At 41.2% G+C, this 23,493-nt stretch overlaps 1 protein-coding gene across 2 annotated transcripts in view; it reads right to left on the bottom strand.

The window, feature by feature from the left end:
* Positions 1 to 23,493, bottom strand: part of NIPAL2 (NIPA like domain containing 2) — a 90,445-nt gene that overhangs the window by 23,922 nt on the left and 43,030 nt on the right. Inside the window, exons 4-5 of one of the 2 annotated variants that reach the window (XM_055546586.1) lie at positions 20,951 to 21,010; positions 10,060 to 10,181 (exon numbers count right to left, since the gene is read on the bottom strand). In XM_055546586.1, coding sequence (XP_055402561.1) covers positions 10,060 to 10,181; positions 20,951 to 21,010 — 182 coding nt within the window. The remainder of the gene's footprint in view (positions 1 to 10,059; positions 10,182 to 20,950; positions 21,011 to 23,493) is intronic. The other variant, XM_055546587.1, reaches the window with a different exon arrangement.

The raw sequence follows: 23,493 nt of genomic DNA, 5'->3' as shown, positions 1-23,493 counted from the left end.
CATGAGGTCACGAAGAGTCAGATATGACTTAGCGACTGATCAACCACAACAAGATACCTGAAGCAAAGCTCTTTTCTTTCCCCCAAAAGACAGTATCTCTGGACTGAAATTATAAATATGAATGTTTACATTGGACACGTAAAAATATGGGCACTAGTTTTTTTTTTTTTTCTTTCTTAAAAATGATGAGAGCTGGGGACTTCACTACTTTCAGGATTGCATTTTACTCATGGAGCCTTTTCTAAATAAATACAAATATCTCTTGTTCCGACTCAAGGTTTCACCCATTGCTTTGTTTCTCCCTTTAATCCTCTGTGGGTACGGAAAGCAGTAGGATCACATCTTTCTCACGTAAAACCTTTTCATCTAATACGGAAGATTAACTCACCCCTTAGTCTTGTCTTTTTCCTGGCAATGAAACCAATTATTTTAACTTTTTCTTATAGGACTTATTTGCCAGACCTTTAATTTAATCAGGTTGTGCTACAAAATCTTTTCAACTCCCATCTCTTCACCTTTCCGAAAGCTGCCATGAAAACCGAAACATCCCTCTCAGCTTGGTTTCCCCTCAACCAGAGGAGTCCATTTCTCACGTGATGTGGTTACAGACAGCTCCCAGCAGCCTTTGGGATCATGGTATTTGTGGCTGGAGGGAAGGCAGCCATTCCTACACCAAGCCATAGAGCATGTTAGCTCAACCTGTTAGCATGCCGATTATTTTTTTGCAGGGGATGGTGGTAGCTATCAGTTTAAAAAAATCACATGTGACTTTTTTTTCAAACTTCATCTCTATGATTTCAGGTCAATAAAATATGAGTTTCTGTTATTCACAGAATGACTGTTATTTGCCCCTGGGTTCTGTCCTGTGGCAAGAGATCACAGAGCTCCCAGGAGTAAGATATCCAAGCCGCATGAGTTAATGTTAATTTTTTTCCTAGTAACATTTTCCCTCCTCTCTGAACAAAAATTCAGTATTAAAGAAGCTGTGACTTCTGCAGGTTGCTGCAACCCAGAAGAAGCAGCTTTGCTCACTGCTATCTCAGAGGCCAGAAGTAATAACAGCACAGGGTGCACGCTCTCCACATGCTTTACTTGTACGAATTCATTTAATTCTCACAACCGTCTCAGAAGGTGGGTGCTATTATTATCCTCATTTTACAGATAAGGAAACCAAGGCTCAGAGAGGTTTCCACTGGTAGGTAGGGTAATGTCCCACCCCACCTCAAGATGTCCATGCCCTGGTCTCTGGAACTTGTGTGCATGTTACGTTACACAGCAAAGGGGCTTCCCAGACATGATTAAGGCTATGGACCTCGAGATGCAGAGATTATCCTGGATTGTCCAAGTGGGCCCAGAGTAGTCACAAGGGTCCTTAAAAGCAGAGAACCTTCCCAGCTGTGGTCAGAGAGAGATGTAACATGAGAAAGACCCAAGTCAAGGAATGCTGGCCGCCTCTAGAAGTTGGAAAAAGCAAGGAAACAGATTCTTCCCCAGGGGCGCTAGCAAGGAATACAGCTCTGCCAATATCTTGATTTTAGTCCATGAGACCCATGTTGAATCTCTGACTTTCAAAACTGTTAAGAAAATAAAATCGCATTGTTTTAAGCCACTAAATTGTGTGACAGTTGGTTATAGGAAACATAGGAAACTAATTCAGGTTTGGGTACTTGAAGTCTTTCCAGAGGAACAAAATCTTCAGGATGAGTTTTCTGAATTGATTCTGGGTTTTCTGGATTCATTCTCTAATTGAATTTAAAGGCACTCCTCACCCTGTTTTCGGCAGAGGATGAGGTGGTTAGCTAACATCACCAACTCAACGGACACGAATTTGAGCAAACTCTGGGAGGATAGTGAAGGACAGAGGAGTCTGGTGTGCTGCAATCCATGGGGTCACAAAGAGTCAGACACAACTTAACGACTCAACAACAACAATAACAATCACTTCGTTTTCAGTGGCAAAAAGAGCACTGGCAGTCCATGGGATGGTGTGACAAGAGAGATACACAACATTTCACCACTGGAAACCCCACTCCCAGTACAAAATTCCGAGCCTGCAGTCATCTCATCTTCTCAAGTTCTCTCTGAAAGTGTAGCTTTTGATATAGTGTCCTTGTCCAAAAGAAATGGGCTCTGCAAAGATTCTCTCTAAAGCCCAGTCTGGACAAAGGTCTGACGCTTGGAGGTCAGCCTGTATCAATTCTGCATGGAGAGGTGGGTGGGGAATGAATTGGAGTGTGTACCCCAGAAGTGGTCCACCTGGTTTTGAATTCTGGCTCTTTCATTTAGTATTTATGTGACCTCAGGCAAGTTACTGAACCTCGCTACTTGGGCTTCCCCATCTGCCAATGTCTAGGACTGCTTGCGGCCCGGGTGAAGGACGCAACATGGTCGGAGCGGGCACAGGGCTCAACCTGCTCAGTGAGGTTGGTGACCTCGGCTGCAGAAGTGGGTCCGAGTGCAGACCTGTGAATGCTTCTTACATTCAGACAACCGAGCAGATGAACCTCATGCACCAGACACAGAGGGCTTACACAAACAGAGTTTTCTCCTTTCAGGTTTTAACACCTGCTGGTGGGTGTTGAAGCAGCTTTTGCCGGAAAGGCTGACTTAATAATGGGCTTTGGGGTAGAAAATCACACCAAACGACTGGCTGGGCCCCTGCTTCTGCTTATTTTTTTTCTGGTGGAGAGAAAATGAGCACCATGCAGATTATTTTGTGAAGGAGAATAGTCTGTGGGGAAATCTGGGTATGCAAAAAAAAAAAAAAATTAGCAAGCCACAATCAAGCCTGCCAAAGAACACAGAGTAACTGAGACTCAGAGCCACGGCCCCTCATGTGGGTTCTGCTGAGGTATTCATAGTTGCTATTCAACAAAAGGCCCTTCGAGAAAAGGGCCTCGTGGTCAAATAAGCCTGGGCAGGGCAGGATTAACAAGGTTAAGCCTAACTCTTCCCTAAAGGACTTCTAGTTTTTAACATGCTAACGGAAATGATGAATTTCTCAGGGGGCCATATATGTTTCACAGCATCTCTCCAAGCTAGTTTGACCTTGAAAACCTGATTGTTTTTTGCTTTTTGGCAAGCACCAGGTGGGAAAGTAAGTTTTAGTGGATGAGCAAAGGACACTTCATTCCTCTCTGAGTAGTAGACACCAGGCTTCTCAAATCGTCTTCCTTCCCCAAAGAGTCCCAGCTCAGAGGTTGGGCCTTGTTTCTGAGGCTTCCACTTCATGTAATCCTTAAAGGGAAGATGGATATTGACCTGAGACAGCTAAACACATGATTAAAGGAGATGCTCTTAGCTGGTCTATAATATGACTTTGCTGCTGCTGCTGCTACATTGCTTCAGTTGTGTCCGACTCTGTGCTACCCCACAGACGGCAGCCCACCAGGCTCCCCTATTTCCTGGGATTCTCCAGGCAAGAACACTGGAGTGGGTTGCCATTTCCTTCTCCACTGCAGGACAGTGAAAAGTGAAAGTGAAGTCGCTCAGTCGTGTCGACTCTTCACGACCCCATGGACTGCAGCCCACCAGGCTCCTCCGCCCATGGGATTTTCCAGGCAAGAGTTCTGGAGTGGGGTGCCATTGCCTTCTCTAATAATATGACTTTACAATCCCCTTTTGAGATATGTAAAATTTATTTAGATTGTAAAATATTTTCATTCATTTTACTGCTTATTTTATCAGTCTCAAAAGGCAGTTCAGGTGTTGTATTTATACTTGGTGTAATATACAAATACAAGATATAATACAAATACCGCATAAATAATATGCAATATAAAAACAGTTAGATGAACGAATCTTCAAAGAATTGCCTTAATTACTATCATTATGATCTCTGCAATCATGGTTTGCAGAAAAAGTACAGAACCTGGCACAATGAAGGATTAAATATTAATCATGTACATGTTAACAGACTTAAAACCAAACTTCAAGTCAAGATCTTAGTATATAATTGATAACTTCTAGAGTCTTTAGAGATGTAACATATAATGGATTAAATTCCAAACTGAGATAAACTAAGATAATATCGATCTATTCCCCTAAGAGTTTAATGCCAATATTGTTATTCAAAGGTGACTCTATTAAAGGTTCATTTTATGCTGTCTTATAAATATCTGCAATTATTTGCATTTTTGGTGACATTTATTTTCAAATACACTTTCATTGTTTTATAGGAATATGAGTCTCTCCCAGGACTGTAAAATTCCTGCTTCAGGAATTCTCCTCTATATTCTAGGTGACTAAATTAGTTGGATGAATTTGTGAATAAATTAACTTAAGATTTACCTTTGGAAAATAGATAAATGCAATTACTTCAGCATACATTTTTGTGGAATTATAAGGCTTAAAAAAGTAGTTTTGTTCTTTTAAAATGTTTTCTCTGGTATTAAAACAATATAAAATACATCATCATCAAACAATGCTGTTTATTCCAGGAAATAAGTCTTGATGCATCTTTAATCTCCAAAGGATTCAGTGCAGGCTTTTAATTTTCTGGTTACAGACTCTGTGACCCTTTTCTTACTGGATGAAGAATTTGTTTTGCCCTGTAGGCAAAGAATAATAATGTGTTGGTAGGACTTCAAGTCTAGACTATCACGAAATACTCAGAGTCCTTCTAATGCTTAGATATGATTGATGAAAGCTTTAATAGTTAAAGGACTGGGTACAGTGTACAAGTAGGAAGATTGAAGAGGGAAGGGGGGACAAAGTACGACAGACCTGAGAAGGCCAACTCTGAATTGGAAAGCCCACTCCTAAAGTTTGCTGGAGGATGACGGTAAGGGGAACCTTCCAATTTAAGAGAGGAGAGAGTTTAGGGGAGAAGATATTGAGTTCAGTTTTTGAGATGTTAGTCCTGCAGACTCTATGGGATATCCAAAAAGGAATAAGGAATAAGTTGCTGTTGTTCAGCCCCTCAGTCGTGTCTGACTCTTTGAGACCCCTTGGAATGTAACATGCCAGGCTTCCCTGTCCTTCACTCTCTCCCAGAGTTTGCTCAAACTCATTGAATCAGTGGTAATAAGCGGACAGATGAAAACATAGCTTTGGGGTCAGGAGAGATCTGAGAAGGAGATGCAAGTCTGGATTTGAAAGTCTTTCTAAAGAATGATGGTGGTGGAGTAGGCAATGAGATCACTCCAGAGAACCCTGGAAGGGTTGTGCAGCATGGAAAGATAAGAGAGGATGCTGAAGGGGAGGAGGTGCCCACCAAGAGCCTTGGATGGACTGATCAGACAGGAGGAAGAGAAACAGGGAAAACAAACTGAGGAAGCCCGGGATGAGAGCAATGCCAGGAGAAGAGAGTGGGCTGTCAGAAAACGCCGCACAAGAGGCAAGAAGGATCAGGACCAACGCAGCACCTCCATCTGGCAATTCTTAGGGCGGGATCTACTACATTATGACGAGTGAGGAGTGACTAGGAGCTGAGGGAGTAGAGGGGAATACATTTTTGGTGGTGTTTAGAGGGGAAATCAGTTAGTTTATTAAAGGGTGTGTAGTGTATGAGGCGGGCAGCTGTGACCAGCGCACTAAGCGTGGCCGAGAGGAAATACCCCACATCCGAGGTCAGGGGCAGAAGCCAGGAGGACCCCATGCCTGAAGGGTGGCGGCCAAGAGGAGTTACCCTACATCCGAGGTCAGGGGCAGTGGCCCAGAATGCCAGGCTGCAACGGTGCAGGAACGGCCAAGAAGAGCTACCCAAGTCCAAGGTCAGGGGCAGCGGCTGGGAGGAGCTACCCCACATCAGAGGTCAGGGGCGTTGGCCGGAAGGACCAACCCCACGCCCGAGGCCAGGGGCGGCAGTCGGGAGGACCAACCCCATGTCCAAGGAGCGGTGGCTTCGTGGGCGCAGGAGGGCCTAGAGGAGCTATCCCACGTTGAAGGTCAGGAAAGGTGGTGGTGAGGAGATACCCCTCGTCCAAGGTAAGGAGCAGCAGCTGCACTTTGCTGGAGCAGCCGTGAAGAGATAGCCCATGCCCAAGGTAAGAGAAATCCAAGTAAGATGGTAGGTGTTGCAAGAGGGCATCAGAGGGCAGACACACTGAAACCATACTCACAGAAAACTAGTCAATCTAATCACACTAGGACCACAGCCTTGTCTAACTCAATGAAAGTAAGCCATGCCTGTGGGGCAACCCAAGACGGGTGGGTCATGGTGGCGAGATCTGACAGAATGTGGTCCACTGGAGAAGGAAATGGCAAACCACTTCAGTATTCTTGCGTTGAGAACCCCATGAACAGTATGAAAAGGCAAAATGATAGGATACTGAAAGAGAAACTCCCCAGGTCAGTAGGTGCCCAATATGCTACTGGAGATCAGTGGAGAAATAACTCCAGAAAGAACGAAGGGATGGAACCAAAGCAAAAACAATACCCAGTTGTGGATGGACTGGTGATAGAAGCAAGGTCCGATGCTGTAAGAGCAATATTGCATAAGAACCTGGAATGTCAGGTCCATGAATCAAGGCAAATTGGAAGTGGTCAAACAAGAGATGGCAAGAGTGAATGTCGACATTCTAGGATCAGCGAACTGAAATGGACTGGAATGGGTGCATTTAACTCAGATGACCATTATATCTACTACTGCAGGCAGGAATCCCTCAGAAGAAATGGAGTAGCCATCGTGGTCAACAAAAGAGTCCGAAATGCAGTACTTGGATGCAATCTCAAAAACGACAAAATGATCTCTGTTCGTTTCCAAGGCAAACCATTCAATATCACAGTAATCCAAGTCTATGCCCCAACCAGTAATGCTGAAGAAGCTGAAGTTGAACGGTTCTATGAAGACCTACAAGACCTTTTAGAACTAACACCCAAAAAAGATGTCCTTTTCCTTATAGGGGACTGTAATGCAAAAGTAGGAAGTCAAGAAACACCTGGAGTAACAGGCAAATTTGGCCTTGGAATATGGAATGAAGCAGGGCAAAGACTAATAGAGTTTTGCCAAGAAAATGCACTGGTCATAGCAAACACCCTCTTCCAACAACACAAGAGAAGACTCTACACATGGACTTCATCAGATGGTCAACACCGAAATCAGACTGATTATATTCTTTGCAGCCAAAGATGGAGAAGCTCTATACAGTCAACAAAAACAAGACCAGGAGCTGACTGTGGCTCAGATCATGAACTCCTTATTACCAAATTCAGACTTAAACTGAAGAAAGTAGGGAAAACCACTAGACCATTCAGGTATGACCTAAATCAAATCCCTTATGATTATACAGTGGAAGTGAGAAATAGATTTAAGGGCCTAGATCTGATAGATAGAGTGCCTGATGAACTATGGAATGAGGTTCGTGACATTGTACAGGAGACAGGGATCAAGACCAGCCCCATGGAAAAGAAATGCAAAAAAGCAAAATGGCTGTCTGGGGAGGCCTTACAAATAGCTGTGAAAAGAAGAGAAGTGAAAAGCAAAGGAGAAAAGGAAAGATATAAACATCTGAATGCAGAGTTCCAAAGAATAGCAAGAAGAGATAAGAAAGCCTTCCTCAGTGATCAATGCAAAGAAATAGAGGAAAACAACAGAATGGGAAAGACTAGAGATCTCTTCAAGAAAATTAGAGATACCAAGGGAACATTTCATGCAAAGATGGGCTCGATAAAGGACAGAAATGGTATGGACCTAACAGAAGCAGAAGATATTAAGAAGAGGTGGCCAGAATACACAGAAGAACTGTACAAAAAAAATCTTCATGACCCAGATAATCATGATGGTGTGATCATTCATCTAGAGCCAGACATCCTGGAATGTGAAGTCAAGTGGGCCTTAGGAAGCATCACTATGAACAAAGGAGGTGATGGAATTCCAGTTGAGCTATTTCAAATCCTGAAAGATGATACTGTGAAAGTGCTGCACTCAATATGCCAGGAAATTTGGAAAACTCAGCAGTGTGGCCACAGGACTGGAAAAGGTCAGTTTTCATTCCAATCCCAAAGAAAGGCAATGCCAAAGAATGCTCAAACTACCGCACAATTGCACTCATCTCACATGCTAGTAAAGTAATGCTCAAAATTCTCCAATCCAGGCTTCAGCAATACTTGAACCATGAACTTCTTGATGTTCAAGCTGGTTTTAGAAAACGCAGAGGAGCCAGAGATCAAATTGCCAACATCCGCTGGATCACGGAAAAAGCAAGAGAGTTCCAGAAAAACATCTATTTCTGCTTTATTGACTATGCCAAAGCCTTTGACTATGTGGATCACAATTAACTGTGGAAAATTCTGAAAGAGATGGGAATACCAGACCACCTGACCTGCCTCCTGAGAAATCTGTATGCAGGTCAGGAAGCAACAGTTAGAACTGGGCTTGGAACAACAGACTGGTTCCAAATCAGGAGAGGAACACATCAAGGTTGTATATTGTCACCCTGCTTATTTAATTTATATGCACAGTACATCATGAGAAATGCTGGGCTGGAAGAAGCACAAGCTGGAATCAAGACTGCCAGGAGAAATATCAATAACCTCAGATATGCAGATGACACCACCCTTATGGCAGAAAGTGAAGAAGAACTAAAGAGCCCCTTGATGAAAGTGAAAGAGGAGAGTGAAAAAGTTGGCTTAAAGCTCAACATTCAGAAAACAAAGATCATGGCATCTGGTCCCATCACTTCATGGCAAATAGATGGGGAAACAGTGGAAACAGTGTTAGACTTTATTTTTTGGGGCTCCAAAATCACTGCAGATGGTTTTTGCAGCCATGAAATTAAAAGACGTTTACTCCTTGGAAGGAAAGTTATGACCAACCTAGACAGCATATTCAAAAGCAGAGACATTACTTTGTTGACAAAGGTCCTTCTAGTCAAGGCTATGGTTTTTCCTGTGGTCATGTATGGATGTGAGAGTTGGCCTATAAAGAAAGCTGAGCACCAAAGAATTGATGCTTTTGAACTGTGTGTGGTGTTGGAGAAGACTCTTGAGAGTCCCTTGGACTGCAAGGAGATCCAAGTAGGCCATCCTAAAGGAGATCAGTCCTGAGTGTTCATTAGCAGGACTAATGTTGAAGCTGAAACTTCAATACTTTGGTCACCTGATGTGAAGAGCTGACTCATTTGAAAAGACCCTGATGCTGGGAAAGATTGAAGGCAGGAGGAGAAGGGGACAACAGAGGATGAGATGGTTGGATGGCATCACTGACTCAATGGACATGAGTTTGAGTAAAGTCATCATCTGGTAGTTGATGATGGACAGGGAGGCCTGGCGTGCTGCAGTTCATGGGGTTGCAGAGTCAGATACGACTGAGTGACTGAACTGAACCTGTTTTATAGGCAGAGCACTGGGCCTGATAGCTCTTTAAGGTCACTTCTAACCCTAAAAATGTATGATTCTGTGTGCCTTGATTCTTTTTATTGAATTCACAACTATTTTACCAATTCAGTTCTTGGTTAAATGCTGATCTAGACAACCCCATTTTTCTTCTTCCTGCCTGCCTTTCCTAGAATATTCTTATTTTCCAATCTAAACTGACTTCCAGAACAAGTTATAGGCCAAGTATTTCAATCACATTCTTTCTTAATACCCACCAGACATAGTCATTGCATCAAATTTTTAAAAAATCGCAATTAGTGGCTTCCAATTTCTACATCAGCTCATTCTGTTTTTTTCTTTTCCCCACCTCTCAGTATTGTCCTATTTCTCTTCAGACAGCCTATGCATGGGTCTCTATGAGTGATTTTTTGAAGAGAATACTTACCTTAAATAAAATTCAGTGAAGTAAAGTATGTCTTAAGGTACTTTCCTTTGACTTTGGGAGAGAGGTTTTTTTTTTTTTGAGTTGTCCTAAAATATGTGACTCTGGACTTTGCTGGATTAAATTCCATAAATTGTGGAAACTGTTCCAGTGATAAGTTATCCCCAAGGACAGAATACCCAGGGAACAGGGGTACTTCTATTGTTGATTTAGTGTTTCAAATATTGGTCAAGTATATTTACATTTTACTGAGTTATTAACACTGAGAAGAAAAGATTATACTAGCTCTCCAACTTCTCCATGTACCAGTGGTCTAGACAATATCGCTTCTGGGATAGTAAAATTTTTAGAATTCTTACCATGTAGATCATGAACTGCCAGCCAACAAAGTAATACTGTACTGTTCTTGCGGAGATAGGCTGAGTTATATTTGGAGCAAAGTTCACCAATAGATATGTTCCTGCCAATGCCAACGTCATACCTTTTAAATTGAAAAGACAAACCATGTTGAAAAGGGCCATTCAAGTCTTTTTGTTTATGTAAACATTTCCTATACACTGAGCATTACTTGTAAAAGTCATGAAAGTGAAAGTTGCTCAGTCATGTCCAACTCTTTGCGACCCCATGGGCTATATAGTCTATGGAATTCTCCAGGCCAGAATACTGGAGTGAGTAGCCTTTCCCTTCTCCAAGGGATGCCTATGAAAATACAATCCATCAAACCATCCCAAGAACTTCACGCATTTACCCAACAACATTACCTTTAGAAGGGGATAATATAAGGGCCACAGGATGGATGGGGTAGCATATAACTTCTGGTTTTTCTCTGTCGTTTCAAGATGAATCTTGACCTCTACAGAGAAGCTTTCCTCAGAGATGGGGACGATCAGAACACATGCATATGAAGACATGGAAACACATCCAACCTGGCTGTTTGTTTCCATGTGGATCAGGAAGTGCATGATGACTCTGGATCCACCTAGATCTAGATGGCAGGGCCCAGAGAGTGGGGAAATCCATCACCTGATGGTCCACTCTGCACTTACTCACCTTGGATCCTTTACACACACATACTTGGGTATTTTACACTTTGAAACTCTTGTAAATGAATACCATAATCATTGTCATTTTTTGGAGTCTTTTTAGGAGAAATAACAAAGTGAATGCTGACTCTGAGTCAGACTGACTTGATCTAATTTAAACTCTAGAATTCCAGGGATAGCTTGGTAAAATATCACATTATAAACCTATGTAGGAATGTGTTACTGTCATCTCTTTCACATTACTTATAATAATGGAGGAACGGAAAATGTGGGCGAGAAGTGGCCACAGAGAAGTGGATTTGGCTTTCCAAATAACACTGGAAACTGCTTATTTATTAATAATTAGCAGCCTGAGAAAAACTGATTTATGTAGCATTTTTCAGGTAGCACAACTTAAAAACATAATTCAACCTGTTTCACCACTGAGGTCAGCATTGTCATGTATATAATTTACAACCAGCATACACTCCAACTTGAAACAATTTGGTTTGTCTAAACAATCTCATAATTTGAAGACATCAATTTCCTATTGTTCTCAACCTAATGATTTAGAGTTTTGAACTCTAGTTTCTGAGAATCCATTTGATTTTTTATACAAGCCAGACAATAGCTATTCATGGTATAGTACAAGCTATAAAATAAGCTTACTCTAATGTAACGATTTATTCAGTACTACTTTGTGAAGACAGAAATTATACACACAATTTTAAAAGCTATTTTCTAATGAGAATTTTTAAAAAGAAAACAATATACATTATTAAGCACTGTGATAAAAGGAAACAATAAAAACCATATATAAGAACTTGGGCAAAATTATTGGTCAGGTCTGTCCTTTCTTTGACCAAAATAAAAAAAAAAAAGAAGAAACCAAAGATCTTATAAGATAATTGTTCAATATTACATTCCTAGGAAGAAGCAATATTTTAAAAACCCAGCTTTCTAAACTTAGTAAAGCAGAATAAATGCATTGAATACAATTTCACAATCTCAGAGACTTCCAACCTATTCTTGTGAAATCTAAATTTCTTATTTATATTGAGTTCCTCTGCCAGTTATTTCTTTATCTCATCTAACTGTACCTAGTGTCAAATTTAATTTTTCAAGAATTTGGTTTTCATTTATTTATCTTTGGCTGTGCTGGTCTTCATAGCTGCGTGGGCTTTTCTTCAGTTGAGGCAAGTGAGGGCTACTCTTTAGTTGCAGTGCATGGGTTTCTCATTGCGGTGACTTCTCTTGCTGCAAGAGGAGGGGCCCTAGGGCACGTGGGCTTCAACAGTTGTGGCCAGTGGCTCAGTAGCTGTGGCTCCCAGGCTCTAAAGCACGGGCTCAATAGTTGTGGCACAGCATGTGGAATCTTCCCAGATCAGGGATCGAACCCGTGTCTCCTGCATTGGCAGGTGGATTCTTTACCGCTGAGCCAGCAGGGAAAACCTTGAAATTTTAGTTTTGAATATATAGCACATGCGTACAGTAAAAAACTCAAAAGCCATACAAGAGGGATCAGTGAAAGGAAACTCTTTCTCACGTCCTTGTGGCCCACGAGGTCCCCTCCTCAAAGTGAGCTACTGCTGCTGGTGCTTGAGATTTTCTTTCCAGAGACGCTTTAGGCAGGCGTGGGTGAGAGTGCATGCGTTTTGATTTTTTTACACAGAATGATGTTAGCATATCATACACACTTTTCTGTATCTTGCTTTTTTCCTACTTAACAGAACATCTTTTTCTACTCCAAGAACATCTCCGAAAACGTTTCACATTACATGTCGGGCAGCCTCGTTCTTTCAGAGTCTGCAGAGTGTTCCATTTATGGAGGCGGCGTTATTTCCAACATGGTCCCTGTTTCACACCCTGACACACCCCTCCCTGTCCCACCTCTGCTCTCTCATGTGCGGCCTGTGCCCATTTCCACCAGTGCAGATCTTCTCTGCCTTCCAAAGTTTGTTAAAAACAAATACAATGACTGATGGTTTTGCGAGTTCCCTTTCAAAGTAATTTTTCACACGTATTATCTCACATGAACCTCACATCACTGCGAGTCTAGTGAGTAACTCTATGGCAGCTCAGGAGGTCACACGTTCTTTCTTGCTAATAATTTTAATCTCAGCAACGTCCTACGTTTAGGAAGGCAGTTCTGGATAACCGCTCTTATTTGCTTATTTCTTTGGCATCATTTTATTTTCCTGTGTGATTTACTGTCTCCTTCATGAGTCATGTGCACATTTTTCATAAGTGTTTAAAACTGCTGCAGACAGCCACTAGCAGTTGCTTCAATAAATTTCTGCAAAATATTTTTATATACCACCGTTCCCTAAAAGTGACATGAAACATCACGTTGATGTTGCTGTTTAGTTGCTAAATCGTGTCTGACTCTTTGTGACCCCCATAGACTGTAGCCCACTAGGCTCCTCTGTCCACGGGATTTCCCAGGCAAGAATACTGGAGTGGGTTGCCATTTCCTTCTCCAGGGGATCTTCCCAACTTAGGGATCGAACCTGTGTCTCCAGTTTGGTAGGCGGATTCTTTACCACTGAGCCACCTGGGAAGCTAATATGAAACATCACAGTTCCTACTATTTTTATTTCAGTAAAGCCACCAATCTTTGGAAAGGTACAAATTTTTGACTTAGAAAACTTGCTAGTTTACCTTCTGTTGGCCCATTTGCCCAAAGGAGTGCTCTGGAAGTGTAAGATACCAAAAGAAGGAAAGCAGCACTTGACATGCCCTTGGCCCACGGACATGGTTAAATTTCAAGTCCAGACTTGGACAGTGGAAGTCTAATCTGAACTGAGACTGGCTCCCCAGAATTAAAATCTCACTGCTACTGCTGGTTGCACAGGCCAGGTGAGTTGTTTATCCCTCTGTGACACAGTCTCCTCATTTCTAGGCACAAATTAACTTTTCATACCTGCTAGACTCCAGGAATTTGGCTCTGGAAGAGGCCATCCTGGGGAGCAGAATATGTTTGAAAGCTCATCTGGAGGCCTGTGACAAAGGACCCTGGGACAAATGCAACTTAGGATGCTGACTGCCAAGGGTCAAAGGCCATCTGAGTCAAACTTCGAAATTAATCCAAACTTGTATCTCTAATATTGGTCTAGAGATGACTAGAGGGAGTGTCCCTGGGGCTGTCTGTACAGGGTTAACAACTCAATTTGAAAATGAAAGGACAGGGCAGGAAGGACTCAGCACTTTCTGATTATCTAGTGAAGACCTCTCTCCGTTGGTCTTAAAAAAACAGAGAAGAAAGGAAATGATGTAACTGACAGAACACAGAGAGGAAGAAACACCAGCATATGTTTGCTACCCACTGCCGACCTCAGGGAGTGAAGTCGCTCAGTTGGGTCAGACTCTTCGCAACCCCATGGACTGAAGCCTACCAGGCTCCTCCGTCCATGGGATTTTCCAGGCAAGAGTACTGGAGTGGGTAGCCATTCAGGTCTCCCACATTGCAGGTAGACGCTTGACCGTCTGAGCCACCAGGGAATCCCTAACTGTCTGTTCAGTACACAAAGCACTGAGAGCTGACTATTGGTGGGGTCCAAAGGTGGAGCAGTCAGGCAGCAGTGAGTAAGCTACAGGTGGTCATCAACCACGGGATGCTGGATACAATCCATGATATAGGGATGTGGGCTCACCCGCCACCCTTATGCCCAGACCTGCACCAAATACCTTTTCTCATCAAATATAACTGAAGTCACATAAAAGTCTACAATGATCTGGTGGGTGTTTCAGATTCAGCTTGATACAAGTATTAATAAAATCTCTTCTTATAAACTTGTCATATACAAAACAGGGAAACAGGCTCATCCCTGCTCTTTGGAGTAGATGGACTAGGTGTACTGGGAGGGCATACGCCAAGGGAAGGTAATCATTCTTTTTAAGCAATGTGTCCAAAGCTATAGATTCCATAGACAATTGTGGCTGACATGAGAGTTACATTATGATTACCATCACACAGAAATGTGATGATAATAAGAACTATAATAGTAATAGCTAATACTTAACATACTCTAAATGCTTTAGACAAACATAACTAATATTTCTTACAAAAAGCCTACAAAAATAACTATACTGCATGTTACTAGACTAACATATAGTATATGTATACTGTATAATATATAACATTGGATACTATTAAACTATTACTAGCCGTATTTGATATATGAGAAAATTGAATCACAGAGGGAATAACTGTCTTGTCTGGGCTAAGTGAAGAGCTTGAATTGGAACCTAGGTAACGTACTCTCTTTTTATATATGTGTGTGTGTATATATATATATATATATATATATATTTTTTTTTTTTTTTATCTACTTGGTTGTGCCGGGTCTTAACTGTGGCATGTGGCATCTAGTTCCCTGACCAGGGATCAAACCCGGGCCCCCTGCATTGGGAGTGTGGAGTCTTAACCACTGGACCACCAGAGAAGTCCCTAGGTAACCTGTTCTTAATGATTATACTCTTCTGCCTCTTGTATGCATAACGGACCGGGGCTGATAAATGGACTACACAAGCCTGTCATTCACCTTGTAGTCTCAGTGAGTGGCACCCCAGGAGTTGTACTGAACACAACGTGAGGCTGGATGAAGCGTCTCCACAGGGGACAGAAGGAATGGACTCCTTCTGGCAGCTGTTCCTGAAGGTCCCGACTGGCCCTGAAGTTCCTTGAGAAGAGCGTCTCCAAACTGGTGTTCCTTAGAACCCAGTGTCATAAGAGGGACACACCACCACAAAAAGTTTCAACTCAAATCTATTTGGAAAGAGGTGAGTTAAACAAATTTAAATAGCTATTTTACTGGAAGACCCCTGAGAGTCTGAATGTGTTAGTGTTCACTGTGAATCTCCTTGGGGAGGATATGGTTGTAATATTTTCTAAACATATTTGACCATTTATATCATCCTGAAGTAGTGTTTGGAGGAATATTTTATACTCTGAGAAATGCCTGACATTTAACTGGATCCAGCTGTGAGAATACTGCCTCTGTTTCAAGAGGCTACTGAAGCTCTGTTGCAAAGTCTCCTATAGATGCCTGTGGATGGAGGCTGACATATAAAGATGGAGGAAGGGAAAACAGCCTATCGTCAGGCTCCTTCTGATGCGCCTGTTCACCGGCATCTACAGCCTGCTGAGTTCCTCACCTGCACAAGCCTCGGGTTCTAGAATCCTTGCAGAGTTCTTCCTCAAAAGACATCCAGTTTCCCAGCCCACCCTTCTCCTTAAGTAAAACCTGAAATCGCTTTTAATTGTGTCCCCACTCTCCAGCTCAATGCCAGCTAGTGTTAACTGCCATTTAGCTAGCTTCTGGAATCTGGCTTGATCGGACTTCTGATAGCCTCAAGAGTTGAAAAATTCAGCTAACCTGACCTTACCCTACATCACTGTCTGGTTTTCTTAGAGCCTGCAATATGCCGCCTGATCAATGGCGGTCCAGCTATTGCTTTAGTGGTGGTATACCACTAAACACCACAGCATAAACTGGATTCCTTCACACCAAAGGGTGCCTTCTCCTCAGTATAGTCTCTCCAGATTCCTCAGGCTTAAGGCAGCCAAGTCCTGAAGAAGCCCTGGATTGGCAAGTCTCAAAAGTATTGTTGTTCAGTCGCTCAGTCATGTCTGACTCTTTGTGATCCCCGTGGACTGCAGCATGCCAGGCTTCCCTGTCCTTCACCATTTCTTGGAGTTTGCTCAAACTCATGTCCATTGAGTCAGTGATACTATCTAACCATCTCATCCTCTGTCATCCCCTTCTCCTTTTGCCTTCAATCTTTCCCAGCATCAGGGTCTTTTCCAGTGAGTCAGCTCTTCAAGTCAGGTAGCCAAAGTATTGGAGTTTCAGCTTCAGTGTCAGTCCTTTCAATAAGTTAACTAAGTAGGGTGTATATTGTCATCCTGCTTATTTAACTTATCTAAATAATATAGTGAATTTAAATAGTTCTGAATCTACCATCATAAAGTCTCCCATTCTTGAGGCAGTTTTAAAACAAAATAGCCAATCTGTCCTCTCAACCAGAAATGATTTTTGTTTGGCTAGATTAGTATTCTAGGTCCTGGCTTCAAACCAAGCTGACCTCTGGTGTGGGAGAAGGAAGGAAGGAAGTGGTCTTTGTCTCACTATTAATCTCGTGACATTCTATCAATGGGGAAACCATGTATAGGTGACTTGAAATAATCAAGTTACTGGTCTCTGGAGAGTGCTGATGTAATTTTTATTTTTATGATGACAATATCAGGACTTAAGTCAACTAGGATCTCACAGACTATTAGATTCAGTATTTTTGATGACTAAGGGAGGAGAGGGGGAAATACTATAGTTTTGGCTGATTGAAGGGGAGAGAATTTTGGTGCATTTTAGAGGAAAAATAATCATTACAATAATTTAAAGTTATTAATCCACTAAGAATCAGAGCACAGTCCAAAGCCTGTCATTGAATTAATAATAGTTGGCGATTTCTTTCAGACATAGCTTTTGTGAGGTCATTTTTTTGAGGTTAGTGGTGAAAAGCTTCATAGCCACAGATCAACATTTGGCAATAAATTAGTTCAGCTTGTTTCCACATGGTCCAAAAAAATCTTCATTTGTTCCATCATGAAAAACAAACTTTCATTTGCTTGAAGCAGGGAAAAATAAATGATTTTCTCTTACACATTTTGACAATTTAATTTTTAGCATGCTTATATGTTAATTTTGTACAAAATGCCACTAACTACTCTTTTCCCTGTTTGGTTTTAGTCCCTGTAAAGAAAAAACAATGCATTTTTAGCTTTTAACAGAAAAAGCCAAGTTTTCTCAAGGCAACAACAATATAGGTCCCAAGAAAATATATGTGACCTAACACACTACTGAGGATGGCTGGGGAAGAGTCCTTCCCTAAGCCTGAAAAGGGTTATTACATCTCAGATCATGATAATCATATGGTATTGCTGTCAGAGGCATGGGTATGGAATCAGTGACTATATCCTTTCTTATTTCTGTGACATTAATCAAGAATTGATCACAGATAAATCCCTGCTCAAAAAGCATTCAGTTCAGTTCAGTCGCTCAGTCGTGTCCAACTCTTTGTGACCCCATGAACCGCAGCACACCAGGCCTCCCTGTCCATCACCAACTCCAGGAGTCCACTCAAACCCATGTCCATACAGTCAGTGATGCCATCCAACCATCTCATCCTCTGTCGTCCCCTTCTCCTCCTGGTCTCAATATTTCCCAAGCATTCAGGTAAAAGGCAAAAAAACTCAATCAGAGTTGTGGGAAATGTTAACTTTAATGTTATTAAAAGTTCACTAAAATAGCCTAATCAAGGTTTTCTCTCATGAAGAAACAGCACAAAGCGGTGGGTGGTGGTATTAATAGCTATGATAATATTAGCGGCCATTATTGAGGACGTATTACATGACAGACCCTCTTCCAAGAGTCTTATAGGCATAAGTTTTATATACTTGTTTAATCCTATGACATAGGTAATACTATCTTCATTTTAAGGATTAGGAAATTTGGGGCTTAAAGGGATTAAGTAATTTAGCAAAAGTCACATAACTCTTTGAGTGGGAAATGGCAACCCACTTCAGTATTCTCGCCTGGGAAATCCCATGGACAGAGGAGCCTAGTGGGCTACAGTCCAAGGGGTTGCAAAAGAGTTGGACATGACTTAGCGACTAACCACCAACAACAAAGCCGATCTATAAATGAATGTTCCTACATTTAAATGAGACGGTTCATGCAAAACACTTATAGCACCTGAGAGAAGTAGATATTTAACAAATCTTGGCTATTTTTAAAGTAAGAAAAATTAGCAAAGAATCAAAGAATTAATAGAGGTGTTTTTTTTTTTTTATTACATGTGTATGTGAGTGTATTTCCTATTTCTTACATTTTTAGTATTACCTCTTAGGAATGAAGTCAATCATAGAAATAATAATTTTATTATTAATAACAGGGCTTTCCATGTCTCAAAGTGCTTGTATCAATTATCCAATGTGACCCGTAAAATAGTCTTCTATATTTGTCAGCACACTGGCTTAGAGAAGTTAAGTAATATGTTGGCCACACAGTTGATAGCAGAAGTTGAATCCAGCTTTGAATCCTTGAGAGTGAGTTTATTTTATATCCTTTGATGTTGAACTAGTTTACTGCTTTTAGTAATGTTCTGTTGATCTTGGGTTTTCTAAGAATATAATCAAATCACTGGCACATATTGCTGTTTCTATTGCTTTCCTTCCTATGGCTATGACTTTCATTGATTTTTCTCCTAACGCTCACTGGCAGTGCTTGCAGCACAGTACTACATAGAAACTCGTCTTGACTTCCGTTCATCTGTCAACAGTGCTCACGTTATTCCCTCTGTTTGCCATCCTCCAAGTGCTGGGAGGTGGTCCATGCCTGTCCTATTCAGCTGTGAATAAGGTATCTGTGCTACAGAAAATCCTCTCTAAGCTTTCTAGCTAGAGTAATCTCTCTTTATTCTAAACCAGTGATTCTCAACCGGAGGCAATTTTGCCTGCCCTCTGCCCACCAAGGGAGATTTGACAATGTCTGAAGTTATTTTTGGTTGTCATAACTGGGGCAGAGTGTGCTACCGGCAGCTAATGGGTAAAGGCCAAAAGATGCTGCTCAACACACTACAATGCACAGGACATCCCCCTATGATGAATTAGCCAGCCTAAAATGTTAGTAGCGCTGAGGTTGAGAAACTCTGTTCTAAACTAACGGTTCAGGCATTATAAAACATATTATTCTCTGCTTTAAAAAATGTATTTTTGTATACATTTGATCATTGACCATATTACTTGAAGGCAGGGATTCTGTCTTAATCATCATTTTATCACAAGGGTTCATAATAATTGGCAAGACTTCCTCTATATCCATCTGTATTACTTCATTAAATACCTTACATTTATTTAAACATTAATCAGCCATTAATTACAAAAGATGACATACATAAGATTAAACGACTTAAAGTTTCCATAAGACTTTTGATAAATGAGAAACATAACGTAGGACCTAATTGCTTTAATCTATAAAACTCAGGCATTGCTCATTCTTATTTCTGATTCCATACAATGTCCCCAAATGAGGCCATAACCATAGTACAAAAAAAGAGTATAGAAAAATAATGTATTTGAAAAGCCACAATTCACATATGAATGCATTTGGAAAAACATTTTAACCATGAAAATTTGACAGTGTTGACTAAAAAACTCTACTAGCAGAATCAAATCAAGGAGGAAAAAGAAAAAGTGAAAACTCCTTCAAGACGCTAGGCTCAAGGGAAATAGGATCAGGGAAACAAATGTTCAACATACCAACACTGGTGTCACATTTAAACTCAAACAGTTTTTCCTTTAATATGATCTCCTTGGAACTGAGTAGATGTGGCTTTATTTAAAGTGCCTAAACTCTCATACTCATTATCATATGTCGGCAGTAATTCAGACAGGATTTTGTCAAGGAAGAAAATATGAATTTTTATAATTCTTCTCATCAGTGATATTTCCAACAAGAGGTAGAAGATACAATCAATATGTGATGGCTTTGCCATGCAGCAGAAACATTTTTTACAGCCAGTAAGGCTACTGAGATTTTTCATTAATAGCTGTATTTCTAAATTTAAAAAAAATTTTTTTTTGGCTATACCGCACGGCTTATGAGATCTTAAGTTTCCTGCCCGGGGATTGAACCCATATCCTTAGCAATGAGTACGTGGAGTCCTCACCACTGGATTGCCAGGGAATTCCCTCTAAATAAAATTTTGAAGATCAATATTCTATGTTACTTTTGGAAAAGGCTAACAAAAAATTAGGTAGTTAATTGGTACATCTAATTTTTGGATGTGGTTTTCATTTTCATGCAGTCCCTTCATGCAACAATCTATCAAATATGTCCTTTAAGTGGAATACTCTATTAGGTAACACAGATGTTTTCTTGGATTTTATTACGTTCATAAAATTTTTGTAACATTCACAATAGTAATAATACTGTAATAATGATCTGCTGTGGTCAATAGCTTGGGCAGCGGCCTCAATGAAGATGCACGTATTTCATGTCAAAGAGCAGACGGCAACTCCAAGGCAGAATAACATTCACCCCTAGATGACACTATATCCATTGCAGTAATTGGTTCCTTGCTTTTAAAGCACACATTTTTAATGGATAGGATTAGTTATTTCCTCATCAAATCGAGCTTTAATTATCTGAATTAAATAATTACTTACCTACTAAATCCGAGGCTCTCAAATTTTCTCTCAGAAACATAACAGAAATAATAGCACTACCTAGAAAGAAAATGGCCATTAGAGGTGTTTCCAAATACAAAAACATGTATTATGCAACACCATTTGAAAGCAGTTAAGTACTCTCCGGTCTGACTAGTTGTGTCCTGGTCAGAGATACCTGGTGACTGTGGCCGTGGAAACAGCCTCTGTCCCCCTCATGGCTGAGGATTCACAGAAATGGGCCTGCTTTGTAATGAACCTACAGCAGTGACCGGGATGGCGCATGGTATACAGTGAGGGCTTAATAAAGGCTGACTGAATGACTAAATGCCTGAGTGAAAAGAAAAGAAAGAAAGAAAAGAGGGAGGGAGGGAGGGAATAAGGAAAGAAGGAGGAAGGTAGAGACAGAAGGGAAGGATGGAAAGGCAGAAAGAGACAGAAGGGAAGGAAAAAAGAAAGGACAAAAAACCCCCCTTAACTTCATATCTCAAACTGATACATACTTCCCCTTACCTCCTCCCAAAATCCCTCTTCCAAGGATACCTCCATTGAGCACCAGGACCCAAGGGCTCCTCCCGGTCTCCCCTCTCCTTCACGCGACTCATCCAACAGCCTACTGGGTCGGTTAGGTTGGGATTTCACTGTCTCTCAAGTCCACCCCTGCCTCTTCATTCCCTCTGTCACAATTCCGGCCAGCTTCACCTCAGGCTTAGATGGTGGTAACAGCTCCCCTCTGGAGCCTCCCATTTCACTACCCCTTCCCCACAGCACTAGAGGCATCTTTCTAAGAGGCAAATCAAATGTAAATCCACAGCTTAAAACCTCTTAATGGCTTCCTGTCATAATGAGGACAAAGGCCAAACTACTAAGCATAACATTCAAAGACAGCCACAATTTTACTCCTGACAATTTCCTTACCGTGTTTGCTCTTCATCTCTCCTATATTCAGTGTCCACTGTCACTAAATTAATCATCATCCCCAGAAGCACCACTGAGTTTCATGCTAAAGGACATTTCTACAAGCAGTTCCCTGTGCATCTCTGCCTCCATCTTTTAACCCAACTCTAGACTCAAGCATCACCTCTGGATTCTCCCAGACTGAGTTGACCACTCCACATATGTGTCATTACCCCTCATACAGCTTTCTCATTACATAAGACTTTTATTTTTGCCTGTTTTCCGCAAAAGATATTTAGGCTCTTTTATTCTAAGATATGTCTTTTTAAAAACTATTTATTTGGCTGTGTTGGGTCTTAGTTGTGGCATGCCCTGTAGTGAGTGCAGTCTTAGTTCCCTGACCAGGGATTGAACTCACAACCCCTGCATTGGAAAGCAGATTCTTAACTACTGGACCTGAGATATGTCTTATGAGATAAGACCTGGAAGTCCTGAGATACATCTTATTTTTTGAAGATCTCTTGTATGTAGTTAGTGTGTGTGTATTAGTTGCTCAGTCATGTCCAATTCTTTGGGACCCCATGGACTGTAGCCCACCAGGCTCCTCCATCCATGGAATTCTCCAGGCATGAATATTGGAGTGGGTAGCCATTCCCTTCTCCAGGGGATCTTCCTGACCCAGGGATTGAACCCAGGGCTCCTGAATTAAAGACGGATTCTTAACCATCTGAGCCACCAGGGAAGCCCAAGGAGTTAGTACCCAGCACGTAAATAAAAGGGTTGGTGGGATCTCCTGCCTTTGTTGACCCTTGTGATATTTAGAACCCTCTTTCCCATTACTGATGCTAATGAACCCTCAACCTTACAACCGAACCATGACCTACTAAGATGTGTGGGGTAAGCTGAATCTGAGTTGTTCCTCCTCTGGAATCATGAGACAATGGGAACATCCAAATTTGCAATAATACAAACACAAAACCCAAAACTTCACAACATAACTTGCATTTAAAATTTTTTAAAAACCATTGGCTGAACTTTTTGTTTTCTTAAAGCAAAAATACAGAAAGAAAAATCACCATTAAATAATATTATCATCTAGAAAAAAACCCACAGTTAATATACTTGTGTGTTTACTTCCCTTTTGTTGAGATCAAATCATAATGCAAATTTTCTTTTTTTAGTTACTGTACTAAAAACAATTTGCCATATCATTAAAAATTCTTCATAGATATAATTTTAATGAGTCTGAATTATAATCCACCAAATCAGTTACATTTGAATGTAACTCTATCTGGTGTTGGGGTTTCCCTAGTGGCTCAGATGGTAAAGAATCTGCTTGCAATACAGGAGACCTGGGTTCAATCCCTGGGTCAGGATGATCCTCTGGAGAAGTGAATGGCAACCCATTCCAGTAGTCTTGCCTAGAGAATTCTATGGGCAAAGGAGCCTGGCGGGCTACAGTCCATGGGATCACAAAGAGTCGGAAATGACTGAGCGACTAACACACACATATATCTGGTATTTTGGCAACTGATTTAAAATAAAAGCACAAAATAAAAATAAAAACACCAGAAACCTTCATTCAAGATAAGCTGGAATCTCCGCTTCCTCCATCTTTTTCTCAACCTAGCTCTCTCTCATTCAAG

This window comes from Bubalus kerabau, chromosome 14 (genome assembly GCF_029407905.1).
Source record: "Bubalus kerabau isolate K-KA32 ecotype Philippines breed swamp buffalo chromosome 14, PCC_UOA_SB_1v2, whole genome shotgun sequence".
In the NCBI taxonomy this organism is placed as follows: Eukaryota; Metazoa; Chordata; class Mammalia; order Artiodactyla; family Bovidae; genus Bubalus; species Bubalus kerabau.
This window is presented reverse-complemented; position numbering and strand designations above follow the sequence as displayed.